This window comes from Oncorhynchus mykiss, chromosome 7 (assembly GCF_013265735.2).
Source record: "Oncorhynchus mykiss isolate Arlee chromosome 7, USDA_OmykA_1.1, whole genome shotgun sequence".
NCBI classification, from domain to species: Eukaryota; Metazoa; Chordata; class Actinopteri; order Salmoniformes; family Salmonidae; genus Oncorhynchus; species Oncorhynchus mykiss.
Window position 1 is genome coordinate 23,485,456 of NC_048571.1, and position 17,811 is coordinate 23,503,266.

Genomic DNA, 17,811 nt, shown 5'->3' on the forward strand with positions numbered 1-17,811 from the left:
ACAGATTCAGCTGAAGCACTGTGCCAAGCTTGGGTTCTGGTGAAGCACAGGCCAGGCAACATGGGGTAGCCTGCGGCACTGGAGGTTGGGATTTTTGGAGTTGTTTATTCAATAATGTAATATTTACATTGAGTGGTAATTAATCAGGGAGGCAGGTGGGGCAATAGGAAGTCTTGTATAATGTTCATGCCAAATGGTCAAACTCAGCTACACCGGGTTGTAAACCACATGCAAACCATCACAGGCTGCGATCTATAGAAGACTCCCATGTTGACAAGTGAGTTTTGCTTTGATGTAATGTATAGAATTCACTTACAATTGTTGGTATTGTTGGAAACTGCAACAATACCCATTGGCTGGTTGGGGATGTCGGCTCTGAGGACCTTGATGTCGCCACCTGTGTACTTATTGGAGCGTACCACCGCCCTCCGTACCCAATCAGACCAGAACAGGAAGTTCCCATAGATAGCCAGGCCAAAGAAGGTTCCTGGACCTGACTTCACAATCACCTACAGAATGAACGGAATAAGAAAATGGTGTTACATTGGTTTTATGCTCATGTTTTAGTCATTAGTTTAGTCATAATTTTGGTTGAAATACATCAACAGAACCTTGGACGTCACATACTCAAGCATGAGAAGAGGTATGAGACAACTGGAATCATTTCAAAATCTGATGGTACACTCTTAGAAAAAAGGTTTCAACTGTCCCCATAGGATAATCCATTTTGGTTCCAGGTAGAACCCGTTCTGGTTCCAGGTAGAACCCTTTGTACAAATGGTTCTTCACAGAACCCAAAAGGGTTCTACAAGCAACCACAAAGGGTTCTTAATGGGGTTTTCCTATGGGGACAGCCAAAGAACCTTTTAAGGTTCTAGATAGCATCTTTTTTTCTAAGGTTGTACAAGATATGACTTAATCATTCTATTCCGAACAACATACAGTATATATATATATATATATATATATATATATATATACAGTATATCTATTTTGTTTCTTCTCCTTACATATCTGTGTGAGCCATCATATTCACATCGTTCAATCTTTCCCAGGCTGCCATCGGAGAAGAAGAGTTTCTCGGCGGTGTGGTCGATGGTGAGTCCATTAGGTGTGAGGATGTCCGCGGTGATGACACTCTGGATGTTGTTTCCTGACAGGGTGGACCTCATAATGCTGGGGCGCAGTTCATTCCAGTTAGTCCAGAACATCAGGCTGCGTCAGCAGCGAAAACAAAAACACCAGTGAGACCTTCACCGAAGCAAACGGGTGGGATGCACCTCCGTTCAATTTATTGCAAACATCCATCAAGCATCAGAGTCTGCACTGCGTGATCATTTCCATAAAAAAACAAAAACAACAACATGTTTCCAGGAAAACGCAAACAGGCTTTTTCTATCTCGATTTTCTAAAGATATAAACGGGTTTCGATCCTCACATTCTAAAGCAAAATAATTGACACATTTTTAAGACTGCCTCGTGTTCTTGTGAAGGAAAACAGGGTATAAAAGGGAGGCAAAGAAAACATAAAAGAACCGTAAGACATTATGATCAGTAACAAATGATGATAAAACACTTCTGACACTCCCCCAGAGCAGTTATAAACCTCATTCCCCTGATAGCAGAAGTTTTCAATAGATTTGCTGACTGAATACATAACACAACCCATATACCCAAGTGAGCATCTACTGAAGGCCAATAAGGGTATGTAAGTGTGTATAAGACAATAGGAGGAAGGAAGTTTTAACACCTACTTCTGACACTCCTCCAGAGCCAGGTTATGTGGGTGGTCGTCCTCTGCCAGTGTCACCACAGCCTCTCTGGTGAAGGCCCCTGGGAGGCTCTGGTTCAGGCTGTGCCTGCTGACCGTGGCTGTGGTGGAACTGGTCCAATAAAGTGAGTCCCAGGCTCCATGGTATGCTAGGCCCTCCACTGACCCCACATCTACACAGGAACAATAACACTGATATAATTAAGCAATAAGGCATGAGGGGGTGTGGTATATGGCCAATATATCACAGCTAAGAGCGGTTCTTAGGCACGATGCAACACAGAGTAAGCCGTGGTTAGCCATGGTATATTGGCCAAATACCAAACTTATTGCTATTATAAACTGGTTACCAACAAAATCAAAACAGTTAAAAGTATTTTTTTGTCATACCTGTGGTGTACGGTCTGATATATCACAGCTTTCAGCAAATCATCATTCAGGGCTCAAACCACCCAGTTTATAACACTGAATATAACATTGACATACACTGAATAACATTATCTGACTTTTGGTTAAGAGCTCAACAAACACACGTGATACTTTGAAATGCAGAGAATGGATTTGTCTTGTCTTTCATGGTAAAGTAAGAATATTATATATATATATACAGTGCCTTGCGAAAGTATTCGGCCCCCTTGAACTTTGCGACCTTTTGCCACATTTCAGGCTTCAAACATAAAGATATAAAACTGTATTTTTTTGTGAAGAATCAACAACAAGTGGGACACAATCATGAAGTGGAACGACATTTATTGGATATTTCAAACTTTTTTAACAAATCAAAAACTGAAAAATTGGGCGTGCAAAATTATTCAGCCCCCTTAAGTTAATACTTTGTAGCGCCACCTTTTGCTGCGATTACAGCTGTAAGTCGCTTGGGGTATGTCTCTATCAGTTTTGCACATCGAGAGACTGACATTTTTTCCCATTCCTCCTTGCAAAACAGCTCGAGCTCAGTGAGGTTGGATGGAGAGCATTTGTGAACAGCAGTTTTCAGTTCTTTCCACAGATTCTCGATTGGATTCAGGTCTGGACTTTGACTTGGCCATTCTAACACCTGGATATGTTTATTTTTGAACCATTCCATTGTAGATTTTGCTTTATGTTTTGGATCATTGTCTTGTTGGAAGACAAATCTCCGTCCCAGTCTCAGGTCTTTTGCAGACTCCATCAGGTTTTCTTCCAGAATGGTCCTGTATTTGGCTCCATCCATCTTCCCATCAATTTTAACCATCTTCCCTGTCCCTGCTGAAGAAAAGCAGGCCCAAACCATGATGCTGCCACCACCATGTTTGACAGTGGGGATGGTGTGTTCAGCTGTGTTGCTTTTACGCCAAACATAACGTTTTGCATTGTTGCCAAAAAGTTCAATTTTGGTTTCATCTGACCAGAGCACCTTCTTCCACATGTTTGGTGTGTCTCCCAGGTGGCTTGTGGCAAACTTTAAACGACACTTTTTATGGATATCTTTAAGAAATGGCTTTCTTCTTGCCACTCTTCCATAAAGGCCAGATTTGTGCAATATACGACTGATTGTTGTCCTATGGACAGAGTCTCCCACCTCAGCTGTAGATCTCTGCAGTTCATCCAGAGTGATCATGGGCCTCTTGGCTGCATCTCTGATCACTCTTCTCCTTGTATGAGCTGAAAGTTTAGAGGGACGGCCAGGTCTTGGTAGATTTGCAGTGGTCTGATACTCCTTCCATTTCAATATTATCGCTTGCACAGTGCTCCTTGGGATGTTTAAAGCTTGGGAAATCTTTTTGTATCCAAATCCGGCTTTAAACTTCTTCACAACAGTATCTCGGACCTGCCTGGTGTGTTCCTTGTTCTTCATGATGCTCTCTGCGCTTTGAACGGACCTCTAAGACTATCACAGTGCAGGTGCATTTATACGGAGACTTGATTACACACAGGTGGATTGTATTTATCATCATTAGTCATTTAGGTCAACATTGGATCATTCAGAGATCCTCACTGAACTTCTGGAGAGAGTTTGCTGCACTGAAAGTAAAGGGGCTGAATAATTTTGCACGCCCAATTTTTCAGTTTTTGATTTGTTAAAAAAAGTTTGAAATATCCAATAAATGTCGTTCCACTTCATGATTGTGTCCCACTTGTTGTTGATTCTTCACAAAAAATACAGTTTTTTATCTTTATGTTTGAAGCCTGAAATGTGGCAAAAGGTCGCAAAGTTCAAGGGGGCCGAAAACTTTCGCAAGGCACTGTATATATATGTGTGTAATCAAGTTCTCCCACTTAAAAAGATGAGAGAGGCCTCTAATTTTCATCATAGGTACACTTCAACTATGACAGACAAAATGAGAAGAAAAAAATCCAGAAAATCACATTGTAGGATTTTTAATGAATTTATTTGCAAATTTTGGTGGAAAATAAGTATGTATATATACCGTTGAAGTCGGAAGTTTACATACACATTAGCCAAATACATTTAAACTGAGTTTTTCACAATTCCTGATATTGAATCCTTGTAAAAAATTCCCTGTCTTAGGTCAGTTAGGATCACCACTTTATTTTAAGAATGTGAAATGTTAGAATATTGGTAGAGAGAATGATTTATTTCAGCTCTTATTTCTTTCATCACATTTCCAGTGGGTCAGACGATTACAAACACTCAATTAGTATTTGGTAGCACTGCCTTTAAATTGTTTAACTTGGGTCAAACGTTTCGGGTAACCTTACACAAGCTTCCCACAATAAGTTGGGTGAATTTTGGGCCATTCCTCCTGACAGAGCTGGCGTAACTAAGTCAGGTTTGTAGGCCTCCTTGCTCGCACACGCTTTTTCAGTTCTCAAATTTTCTATAGGATTGAGGGAAGGGCTTTGTGATGGCCACTCCAATACCTTGACCTTGTTGTCCTTAAGCCATTTTGCCACAAATTTGGAAGTATGCTTGGGGTCATTGTCCATTTGGAAGACCCATTTGCGACAAAGCCTTAACTTTCTGACTGATGTCTTGAGATGTTGCTTCAATATGTCCACATAATTTTCTTATCTCATGATGCCATTTATTTTGTGAAGTGCACCAGTCCCTCCTACAGCAAAGCACCCGACAACATGATGCTGCCACCCCCTTGTTTCACGGTTGGGATGGTGTTCTTCAGCTTGCAAGTCTCCCCCTTTTTCCTTCAAACATAACCATGGTCATTATGGCTAAACAGTTCTATTTTTGTTTCATCAGACCAGAGAACATTTCTCCAAAAAGTAAGATCATTGCCCCATGTGCAGTTGCAAACCGTAGTCTGGCTTTTTATGGTGGTTTTGGAGCAGTGGCTTCTTCCTTGCTCAGCGGCCTTTCAGGTTATGTCGATATAGGACTCATTTTACTGTGGATATAGATACTTTTGTACCTGTTTCCTCCAGAATCTTCACAAGGTCCTTTGCTGTTGTTCTGGGATTGATTTGATCTTTTCGCACCAAAGCATGTTCATCTCTAGGAGACAGAACATGTCTCTTTCTTGAGCAATATGACGGCTGTGTGGTCCCATGGTGCTTATACTTGCGTACTATTTTTTTATACAGATGAACGTGGTACCTTCAGGCATTTGGAAATTGCTCCCAAGGATGAACCAGATTTGTTGAGGTCTACACTTGTTTTTCTGAGGCCTTGGCTGATTTCTTTTGATTTTCCCATGATGTCAAGCAAGTGGCACTGAGTTTGAAGGTAGGCCTTGAAATACATCCACAGGTACACCTCAAATGGACTCAAATGATGTCAATTAGCCTTTCAGAAGCTTCTAAAACCATGACATATTTTTCTGGAATTCTCCAGGCTGTTTAAAGGCACAGTCAACTTAGTGTATGTGAACTTCTGACCCACTGGAATTGTGAAACAGTGAATTATAAGTGAAATAATCTGTCTGTAAACAATTATTGGAAAAATTACTTGTGTCATGCACAAAGTAAATGTCCTAACCAACTTGCCAAAACTATAGTTTGTTAACAAAAAATGTGTGGAGTGGTTGAAAAATGTGTTTTACTGATACCAACTTAAGTGTATGTAAACTTCCTACTTCAACTATATATATATATATATATATACATATAGATAGATAGAGAGAGACAGAGAGAGACAGAGAGAGACAGAGAAAGACAGAGAGAGAGAGAGAGAGATATCTGGCACAGGTTGTCTCATGTGGTGGTGTTGTGGAGGTTTCCACATAATGCATTTAGACATGCATGAATGCAGTGTTCAGCTGTACTGGGTAGCGATCAACACTGGTTGGTTCCATATGTGGATAATCTTCATCGGGATACACCTGGATATCCCAGTGAATATATTTAATATTTCGCTGTACCGAACAGTAGAGTTTCTTCCAAAAAGATAAATCAATGCCAAACTCTTTTGAATGGAACCTAACGAGCATAGGCAGGTGTAAAGATGTCCCACTGTGCTAAGAGATGAACAATAGAAGACTGTTCACTGTTTCACATTCAGACAGGACAATCGCACAAACTAGGACATACAAATCAACATTCACGACCAGTAAAAAAAGGAAAAGTAATACAAATAATTGAGAATACAGCCAGTGTACAAGCAGGCAACACCACTGAGAAATCTTTAAACAGGCGAAAAAAATCCTATTCTCTTCATCTGCCCAAATGTATTCTGAATAAATTCTGCAAATAGGGTAATATCACACACTTGCTTGGACAAGGGATAGGCCTATATAGTTGACAAAAAAATATTTTAGGAGATACTTCATTATAATATTCGTTAATCATTATATGGGAGTAGTGCTGGTGCTTTCTCCATGAGCTGGCCTCCTATAGATGCAACCATTATTGCCTTTCCTCTCCAACAACCAACCCCCCTCTGTGATTTTGATGGATCTTCCTTCCCCGTTCCTGGTCAGTCAGATATATTTGAGTCCAGTCAGCATGGAGCCTAGCCTACTACACAGACGCTACAGGGGCTATGGGGTGACGGGGATCTGCTGTCTATGTGCATTAGGGAACTATACTGCAACACCTCCGAGGCATCTGTGTGTGTGTGTGTGTGTGTGTGTGTGTGTGTGTGTGTGTGTGTGTGTGTGTGTGTGTGTGTGTGTGTGTGTGTGTGTGTGTGTGTGTGTGTGTGTGTGTGTGTGTGTGTGTATGTGTCTGTGTGTGTGTGTGTGTGTGTTCAGCTGATCATTCCTAAAACACTATATCAGATGGGCATACAGAAGAAATGTCATATCCATCTATTGACATTGATATTCACTATATGTCTATCAGTGGAGGCTCCTCAGAGGAAGAAGGGGAGGACCACCCTACTTTCATAAATTTCATAAAATAAAAAAATTATAAAACATCAAATCAAATCAAATTTTATTTGTCACATACACATGGTTAGCAGATGTTAATGTGAGTGTAGCGAAATGCTTGTGCTTCTAGTTCTGACAATGCAGTAATAACCAACGAGTAATGTAACCTAACAATTCCACAACTACTACCTTATACACACAAGTGTAAAGGGATAAAGAATCATTTGACCATTTAAAAAGGTCTACAGTAGCCTCAACAGCACTATGTAGGGTAGCACCATGGTGTAGCCAGAGGACAGCTAGCTTTTGTCCTCCTCTGGGTACATTGACTTCAATACAAAATCTAGGAGGCTCGTGGTTCTCAACCCCTTCCATAGCCTTACACAGTAATTATAACATCTTCTGGAGGACGTCCTCCAAACTATCAGAGCTCTTGCAGCTTGAACTGACATGTTATCCACCCAATCAAAGGACCCGAGAATTAATCTAGTACTGAAAGCATAAGCTAGCTAGCACTGCCATGCATAAAATGTGGTGAGTAGATGACTCAAAGAGAGAGAAAGACAGTGAATTTCATCAAATAAAAAAATGAAGGAGAAGCAAGAGAGAAAAAAGAAAGTATTTTTTTTCACTTTCAGTTTCACTTTTTTAGCTAGCAAATGCAGCTAGCTAGTTCAGCCTACTGAAACACCCGGCTCAAACAGAGGGATGTTGTGTCAGCTAGCTGGCTATGACTTTCCAACACAGCCCTGGAACTCTTCCAAGTTAAGGTAAACTTTTGGTTTGACAAATGTATTGCCACCGGGGCCCGCCGGTGTAACTGCTTACTGACTGTACACTTACGTTACTGCATGATCGTACAGGTTTACTAACGGATTAGTTCTATTAGCTACTTTAGCTAATATGGTGACAATGATGTAGGTTGTGTGTAGCGGTTTGGCTTGGAAATGTTTTTTCGCCTGGTCACATACATCTGATGTGTTGTGCATTGAAGTCCTCAAGCGAAGGGACAAGGTGAGAAGAGGAGAGCACATAGAAGCAAGAAGGAATACAACATGGCTGCTATGAAAGAGAACTGTGTTAACACGTGATCAGCGGTGAATTCAATTTGCGGATTCTGTTGAAAAACGTTTCTTGAATGGAAGCAAACGGAATTTAATGTATCACTTCTAAAATCATTGCAACTGACATCTCATCTTGCTGTACAACGCCGTCTTTGATAGTTTTGCTACTTCGTTCAGCGACAAAATGAAAGCAATAGAAGTGGCAAAAGATCAGAGTTTCTGTCAGACGTACAAAAGAGGCTTGAGTCGGCCTCTAAGTGTTGACATCAGTGGGACATGAAAGCCAGTCAGATTATGTGGGATCCCCCTGGTTTCACACTACAAGTAACAGTTTGAGCTCTTGTCAATGGAGAGTTGAAGACTTTTGAAATTGGGGGAAAGAAATGTTCACTACTTGAAACAGCAGCTTTACTTGCTCATCAGTCTTATCTCTCATCTTTCTGAAGGCAGGGAGGAAGCTACAGTATGGTGCAGAAATGAAATAATGAACGCTTTCAATGTGAAAGGAGGTGAGAAGAGAACGCAAGTGCATTCTACAAGGATTTCCACTTCCCCCGTTTCTCTTTGCTACAGATGTAGAATCTTAATCACTCTTTGGTTGCTGAGAATTTTCCTGCACAGCAGTGTATTTGAGGTTTTAAAAGGCCTCTACAGTTTGTCATTACCACTTAGAAATTTCAGATTTTATTTGTCCCTACAAAAATTCACATTTCTTGCTGCTGCAAGATTATTTTCCTGCTGTAGCAAATTGACTCAAATTGAGATCCTACATCTGTAGATATGATACGCCAAACATTTTCCAGCTTTTCAAATAGTTAGTAATTAACTTAGTAATTGGATAAATGAGCAGACAAAGACTTTATCAAAGTGAACTTACTCTCAATGATCACTCTCTGTCCAGTCCAGTCGTCATTGACAACCTGTATATTCCCAAAGTGAACGTCACTATAGAAAATCCGGTTGGTGACTCCAGAGTTCTGTTGTTGGTGATGAAAGGCCAGCGCTATCACATTCTTGAAGTAGGCAGGGTTCTCATAGGGCCTGATGGGAGAGTTGAGGTCCCTGTCGTCTGATAGGTGGATGCTCCTCAGGATTGACCTCTCAGAGTAGAGAAGGTAGCCATCGTACTGGTGACAGCTGAGACCGTCTAATCAAACGACAATGATTACGTAATTGAGCCTTTAAAACTGTGATTAATTGAAATAAGAACCATTTGATGTGGAACATTTTTTAAATTGCTACACACTTTACAGTAAAAATAAAAACATGTAAGAATAAAAGGCAAACAAGAGGCAATAAAAGAGATGAATCAAAACACAAAAGATTACTGATGACCTTTAGCCAGGTAGCCGTGAGCACAGGAACACGTCCTCCTCCCACTGCCCTGGTGGAAACACAGCTGATGGCAGCCTCCGTTGTTTTGGCCGCACGGGTTGGTTCCTGTAGGGAAGTCAACGACAGGGTCAAAGGTCAGAGATCAAGTCAGGTTCCCCACAGTCTTTTTGGGTGTCAATCTGAAATGTATTGTGTTGACCATAAGGAATAAGATTCCATTATGAAGTTGCAGTATCAATGTTAGTCAATATTCAGATATTACGTTTCTGTATTGCAAGAGGTTGAAATACCTTCACATTAAAATGGGCAATCAGCAGTTGCTGCATCCATTTTTGAACATATTAATACATTATTTGTACCTATTGATTCTTGAATAATATAACTTAGAAATAAATGCCTCATAAGCTTAGTTTAACTGTTGTACCCCAACAGAACCCCAAATATAAGCTTGTTTAACTCCAATATTTGAAAACAAAGTAAATGTTAACAAAACATGGTTAAACTCCAATTTTAATATCATGGATATCCTTGCATCCATACCTCTGTTTATGCATTTGAGAGTGATTACATTTTTCCAGCCCCATCCTTCAGCTTTTTACTGAAACAGTGGTGGGAAGAACAATGTTATTGTTTCAACTGCTGATTGGCCCTTTAATTGAACCTCTGGGGGCAGTATTTCATTTTTGGATGAAAAACGTTCCTGTTTTAAGCGCAATATTTTGTCACGAAAAGATGCTCGACTATGCATATAATTGACAGCTTTGGAAAGAAAACACTCTGACGTTTCCAAATCTGCAAAGATATTGTCTGTGAGTGCCCCAGAACTGATGCTACAGGCGAAACCAAGATGAAACTTCAAACTGGAAGTGAGCAAAATTTCTGAGGCGCTGTTTTCCATTGTCTCCTTATATGGCTGTGAATGCGACAGGAATGAGCTTACACTTTCTGCCGTTTCCCCAAGGTGTCGGCAGCATTGTGACGTATTTGTAGGCATATCATTGGAAGATTGACCATAAAAGACTACATTTACCAGGTGTCCGCCTGGTGTCCTGCGTCGAAATTGGTGCGCAAACGCCAGGTGCAAGTATTTTTTCATTTGATAGAGAGGAGAAACCAGACTTCCACGAACGATATATCATCGAAGAGATATGTGAAAAACACCTTGAGGATTGATTCTAAACAACGTTTGCCATGTTTCAGTCGATATTATGGAGTTCATTTGGAAAAAAGTTCGGCGTTTTGATGACTGAATTTTCGTTTTTTTTTTGGTAGCCAAACGTGATGTACAAAACGGAGCAATTTCTAATACATAAAGAATGTTTTTGGAAAAACTGAACATTTGCAATCTAACTGAGAGTCTCCTCATTGAAAACATCCGAAGTTCTTCAAAGGTAAATTATTTTATTTGAATGCTTTTCTTGTTTTTGTGAAAATGTTGCCCGCTCAATGCTACGCTAAATGCTACGCTAGCTATCAATACTGTTACACAAATGCTTGTTTTGCTATGGTTGAAAAGCATATTTTGAAAATCTGAGATGACAGTGTTGTTAACAAAAGGCTAAGCTTCAGAGCTAGCATATTTATTTCATTTCATTTGCGATTTTCATGAATAGTTAACGTTGCGTTATGGTAATGAGCTTGAGGCTGTACTCACAATCCCGGATCCGGGATGGCTAGTATCAAGAGGTTATTAATCTCAGGTCTATTCTAGAACACTTAACAACCGCAGGTACTGACAGCCAGGTAAGAACATGAAATAATAAGGAAGTGATAAGGAAGTTGAAACCTCAACCTTTCTCCCGTCCTCGGTTAAAGACTTTGATATCGTTCAAGTTGACTCCCAGACCACTCCTCAGAGTCGTGGCTCCCTCCGTTGGATAACTCTTAACACCTCGGCGAATGGAGCCTCTGGCATGAGCCCTATGCACGCACACACGCACACACACACACACACACACACACACACACACACACACACACACACACACACACGCATTCATACACACACACGCACGCACACACGCACGCACACACGCATTCATACACACACACACACACATTCATACACACACACACACGCACGCACACATGCATTCATACACGCACGCACACACGCATTCATACACACACAGACACGCGCACACACACACTCACACACACACACAACAGGAAGAGGAGGGAGCTTGACACCAGGTGACAGGAAGTTCGACACAGGGATAATCAATGGCCCTCAACTAATTAAAACAGAAGAACTCATCCAAATACACTAGACAGAAGCTAAAATATGCTCGACAGCTGGTCTGACAGAAGGTGACGGGACCTAGCTGCCCTTGTGGATGACATTGAGGTAGGTACGCACAATTTAAATAGAGAGAAGGTGTCTTTTCTAAATGCTCTGCCTTTTTCTCTGTCAATTAGATTGGTATTTAAAGTGACCTTGTGGTGCAGGTGGTTAATCCAACAAGGGTAGAGCAGCTGGCGAAGGCTTCTATGGAGCCTGTTTGGAGAGACTGTACTATACTATAACATTTCTGGAAGAATAAATTACCTGTCAGCCCAGTATATGTAAGCCCCATAGACGGCCATTGAAAAGAGATCCGCTGCGTTGCTGGCTGAGGATGACAGTACTATCTCCCGGCTCTCTCCGCTCTCAAGGCTGATCCGTTCTATCTTGTCGGCGCGGGCGTCGCACCAATATAATTTATTTTCCTAGAATACAATGTTGAGAAAATAAACTTCAGGTATATGATGGTGGGAAGAGTATCATTATAAAAAAAAGATAACACAAAGCAGAGTGTAATGCCACTTCAGCCAGGAAGATCAGAGGGAGGCTAAAGTGCTGTGTGTGCACTCTGGGGGACAAAAACACCTGGTCCTCCTGCTTGGCTCAGTGGGTAAGAGTGTGGAGCTAGCAACATCAACGCCATGGATTTGATTCCCTCTCGGGTCACAAATAATACAATGCCTGCACCCACTGATTGCCAATAACTTTGACGCCGGTCTTTTTGAGATTATTTCTTTTTGAACTTGTTCAACAAAATCTATTTTGGCAATTGTATTACTTTGAAATAATCTAATAATAAAATCAAAATAATACCATATAACATAGCTCGGTATTTGTGTTTGATTTATTTCATAGTCTTTTTTTGCTAATCTTTAGCAAGGGTGCCAAATAACTTTTGGAGATGAATGTTTATAAGCTGTTTTGGATGAAAGCATCTGCTAAATGGCATTCATTATTATATTTTATAAACTGGGTGGTTCGAACCCTGAATGTTGATTGGCTGACAGTCGTGGTATATCAGACCGTATACCACGGGTATGACAAAAAATGACTGTTCACAGTTCTAATTACGTTGGTAAGCAGTTTCTAAAAAGCAATAAGGCAGCTCGGGAGGGTTGTGGTGTACCACGACTATGGGCTGTATCCAGGTACTCTGCGTTGCGCCTCGCCTAAGAACAGCCCTTAGCTGTATATTGGCCATGTACAAAACACCCTCTGGGTTTATTGCTTAAATATACCTCATAGTCTATGGAGATCCCGTTGGGCCATGCTATTCCAGAGTTGACCAGAATAACTTGGTCTGATCCGTCCAGCCGGGCCCGACCGATGCAGGGGCTTTGTCCCCATTCTGTCCAGAACAGAAACCTGGCCAAGAGGACAACAGAAGGGTAAGAAGAGTCCACAGCCACCACCACCAAACAATGCTCATACTTTACAGTCACCTCTTACACTGACAGGAAATGCTTTGGGTTGATCTAACGTGTATTGTTCATAATCGGTAGACCATTTTTCTTTGGGTCTAGTTGCGATAAAGATGTCTTTTTCAAGAGGGAACTGGACCAAGTCAGCAGCATCAACACATCAGTATTAGACACACAGGCACATGACGAAAATGACATCAATACTATAAGCAGCACGTCAGTAACAAACATGTACACGGCACAGAGCTTGCAAAGAAATCGCAGGGCCATAACGGTATCGATGCATAATTCAAGGAGGCTTGAACTCCATGCTGGTATGGATAGACAGTGGAGTAGACATGTTCAAACTCCATTTCAGAATACTAATAGTGAGGCAAGCAGCTGATCAATGTTCCAACGGTTATGACATACTAACTGTGAACGCACCAATTATAAATAATGAAAAATAACATGACAGTATGCTCTGGCTCCAAATCCCCTCACACAAACTCTAATATCCATAGGGGGCCAGTTGTTGACATATTTCTATATTGGCTTTAATTTAAGCAATCAGCGTGATTGCCACATAAAGTTATCGCTCTCTACACGAGATCTCCGGGTAATGCATGCATACAATGCTATGAATAATAGGGGTTAGAGGGAGACAACATTAATTAGCCCGGCGCAGGTGAGGCACAAGCTGTGACAGTAGACCCACTCAGTGCCAGTAGACTCATCTCTATTCTCCTCAGCTGCTTATCCTGGTTCATTAGCATCTCTCATCAGGGGTGGAATCAATAGGAAAGTGCCCTGCAGTCTAAGCTGATGTGGGAAAATGGACCCTTTCTTTCCCTGTTATTAATGATTGAGAAGCTGAACATGTGAGACAGTGTAATCAGTTATGAATGCAGAGAGTGGGGAAATACTGTATTTAAACTTTATAGTTTGCTTTGGATGAAGGGTGGAGAGTTTAGATTGTATTGGCTGGTAATTGCTTGATGTTGTATGTACATTCTGTTGTGTTACAGCCTGAATTTAAAATGGATTAAATTTATATTTTTTTGTCACTGATTTACACAACAATACCCCATAACGTCAAAGCGGAATATTCTGTTGTTGAAATGTTTTGAAATTAATGAAAAATGTAAATCTGAAATATCATGAGTCAATAATAATTCAACCCCTTTGTTATGGCAAGCCTAAATAAGTCCACGAGTAAATATGTGCTTAACGAGTCACATAAGTTGCATGGACTGATTCTGTGTTCAATAATAGTGGTTAACATGATATTTAATGACTGCCCCATCTCTGTACCTCACACATACAAATAGCTGTAAAGTCCCTCAATCAAGGAGTGAATTTCAAGCACAAAGACCAGGGAAGTATTTCAATTCCTTGCAAAGAAAATAATTCGAAGATTTTTTAAACCTTTATTTAAATAGGCAAGTCAGTTAAGAACAAATTATTATTTACAATAGTGGGTTAACTGCCTTGTTCAGGTGCAGAACGACAGATTTTCACCCTGTCAGCTCAGGGATTCGATCCAGCAACCTTTCGTTACTGGACCAATGCTCTAACCACTTGGCTACCTGCCGCCCTTAGATGTAAAAATATAAAGAGGATCCGCTGAATATCCATTTGAGCATGGTAAAGTTATTAATTAGGCTTTGGATGGTGTATCAATACACCCAGTCACTACAAAGATACAGGCGTCCTTCCTAACACAGTTGCCGGATCAGCGATTTCACCACAAGGCCAATGGTAATTTTAACACAGTTACAGAGTTTGTGATATGAGAAAACTGAGGACGGATCAACAACATTGTAGTTACTCCACAATACTACCCTAAATGACAGAATGAAAAGAAGGAAGCCTGTACAAAATACAAATATTCCAAAACATGCATCATGTTTGCAACAAGGCACTTAATAAGTAATACTGAATACAACGCGTTATTTTGGGACAAATCCAACAAAACATGTCACTGAGTAGCAATCTTCATATTTTCCAGCATGTTGGTGGCTGCATCATGTTATGGGTATGCTTGTCATCGGTAAGGAGTTTTCTTGGATAAAAATACACGGAATTACAGCTAAGCACAGGCAAAATCCTAGAGAAAAACCTGGTTCACTCTTCTTTCCAACAGACACTGGGAGATGAATTAATCTTTCAGGAGGACAATAACCTAAAGCACAAGGTGAAAATCTACAGTGTAATTTCTTACCAAGATGACATTGAATGTTCCTGAGTGGCCTAGTTACAGTTGAATTAAATTGGATTAATACAGGTAACAAGTGGAGGACAGAGGAGCCTCTTAAAGAAGAAGTTACAGGTCTGTGAGAGCCAGACATCTTGCTTGTTTGTATGTGACCAAATACTTATTTTCCACCATAATTTGCAAATAAATTCATTAAAAATCCTACAATGTGATTTTCTGGATGTTATTTTCTCATTTTGTCTGTCATAGTTGAAGTGTACCTATGATGAAAATTACAGGCCTCTCTCATATTTTTAAGTGGGAGAACTTGCACAATTGGTGGCTGACTAAATACTTTTTTGCCCCACTGTATATGTATATGGTGTTCTGATGTCTCTGATTGGGGATTGTATTTAGGTGGCCATTTTCCCTTTTGTGTTTGTGGGTTCTTGTTCTATGTTCAGTTGCCTGTCTGCACTACTCATATTAGCTTCACGATTCGTTTTGTTATTTTGTTAGTTTGTTAGTTTGTTCAGTGTTCGTTCTTATAATAAAGAAGAATGTACCCAACCCACGCTGCACCTTGGTCTCCTTCTTACAACGAACGTGACACACTACAAGCATGGCACACCTGTATTTGGGGAGTTTCTCCCATTCTTCTCTGCAGATCCTCTCAAGCTCTGTCAGGTTGGATGGGGAGTGTCACTGCACAGCTATTTTCAGATCTCTCCAGTGATGTTCGATCGAGTTCAAGTCCAAGCTCTGGCTGGGCCACTCAAAGACATTCAGAGACTTGTCCCGAAGCCACTCCTGCCTTGTCTTGGCTATGTGCTTAGGGTCATTGCCCTGTTGGAAGGTGAACCTTTGCCCCAGTCTGAGGTCCTGAGCGCCCTGGAGCAGATTTTCATCAAGGATCTGCTCTGTTCATATTTTCCTCGATCTTGACGAGTCTCCCAGTCCCTGCCGCTGAAAAACATTCCCACAGCATGATGCTGCCACTACCATGCCTGACCGTAAGGATGGTGCCAGGTTTCCTCCAGATGTGATGCTTGGCATTCTGACTAAAGAGTTCAATCTTGGTTTCATCAGACCAGAGAATCTAGTTTCTCAAGGTCTAAAAGTCCTTTAGGTGCCTTTTGGCAAACACCAAGCGGGCTGTCATGTGCATTTTAATGAGGAGTGGCTTCCGTCCGGTCACTTTACCATAAAGGCCTGATTTGTGGAGAGCTGCAGAGATGGCTGTCCTTCTGGAAGGTTCTCCCATCTCCACAGTGGAACTCTGGAGCTCTGTCAGAGTGACCATTGGGTTCTTGGTCACCTCCCTTACCAAGGCCCTTCTACCCCGATTTCTGTTTAGCTGGGCGGCGAGCTCTAGGACGAGTCTTGGTGCTTCCAAACTTCTTCTATTTAAGAATGATGGAAGCCACTGTGTTGTTGGGGACCCTCAATGGGGGACCCTCAATGGAGCAGAAATGTTTTGGTACCCTTCCCCAGATCTGTGCCTCGACACAATCCTGTCTCGGAGCGCTACGGACAATTCCTTCGACCTTAAATAGACAGCTGTGTGCCTTTCCAAATCATGTCCAATCAATTGAATTTACCACAGATGGACTCCAATCAAGTTGTAGAAACATCTCCAAGGATGATCAATGGAAACAGGATGCACCTGAGCTCAATTTTAAGTCTCATAGCAAAGGGTCTGAATACTCATGTAAAACAAGTATTTCTGGGGGGTTTTATTTTATAAATGCAACAATTTAAAGAAAACCTGTTTCAATGAGTCATTATGGGATATCATGCGTAGATTGATGAGGGAAAAGTTAATTTAATCAATTTTAGAAAAGGTCTGTAAAGTGAATACTTTCCGAATGCACTCTATATTAGTGTTTTATTATTCATGATTTTTATAAATGTAAAAAAAAAAAAATTCTTCCCTCCCAAAATTATAATTAAATCCATTTTAATCCCACTTTGTAAGATATCAAAAATGTAGTTTGAGATTTCCCTATCCGGCAAAAGAAAAACATTGAAACGCCATTTCTTAAAACCTGTGAATCCTGGAGAAATCTCAAAATAAATCAATAATGGAGAATGGTCAGATAACAGCATAGTTCAAATCTCTGCATGGGGATGTACATTTCAGAGAAACAGGGGAGGTGAAGACAATCAATTTGTGAGAAAGACTGATGATGGGGCAGAAAATAAGATCATCTCTAATACTAGGATTTGTTAGGCGCCAGGCATCCACAATGTTCAATATATGTTTAATATAATTCGAAGGTGCCCGGAGTGCCAAGAGGATATCACTGGTGGTATTAATTGTAGGATCTAGAGTGAAGTTAAAATCTCCCCCAAGTGTAACGTCTGCGCCCAACTCACACTCTCAAACTCGTAAATCACCTGAACGCAGCTCACTCTCCAGCTCACTTTCCAGCTCACTCTCAAACACGTAGATCCCCTGAACGCAGCTCACTTTCCAGATCCCAATCA

At 40.9% G+C, this 17,811-nt stretch overlaps 1 protein-coding gene across 1 annotated transcript in view; it reads right to left on the minus strand.

The window, feature by feature from the left end:
• LOC110528816 (low-density lipoprotein receptor-related protein 1B) overlaps positions 1-17,811 on the minus strand; it is a 159,807-nt gene that overhangs the window by 92,334 nt on the left and 49,662 nt on the right. The window contains exons 36-43 of the mRNA XM_036984417.1: positions 12,963-13,089; positions 11,989-12,149; positions 11,233-11,360; positions 9,441-9,545; positions 8,983-9,252; positions 1,755-1,944; positions 1,011-1,215; positions 317-509 (exon numbers count right to left, since the gene is read on the minus strand). Coding sequence (XP_036840312.1) covers positions 317-509; positions 1,011-1,215; positions 1,755-1,944; positions 8,983-9,252; positions 9,441-9,545; positions 11,233-11,360; positions 11,989-12,149; positions 12,963-13,089 — 1,379 coding nt within the window. The remainder of the gene's footprint in view (positions 1-316; positions 510-1,010; positions 1,216-1,754; positions 1,945-8,982; positions 9,253-9,440; positions 9,546-11,232; positions 11,361-11,988; positions 12,150-12,962; positions 13,090-17,811) is intronic.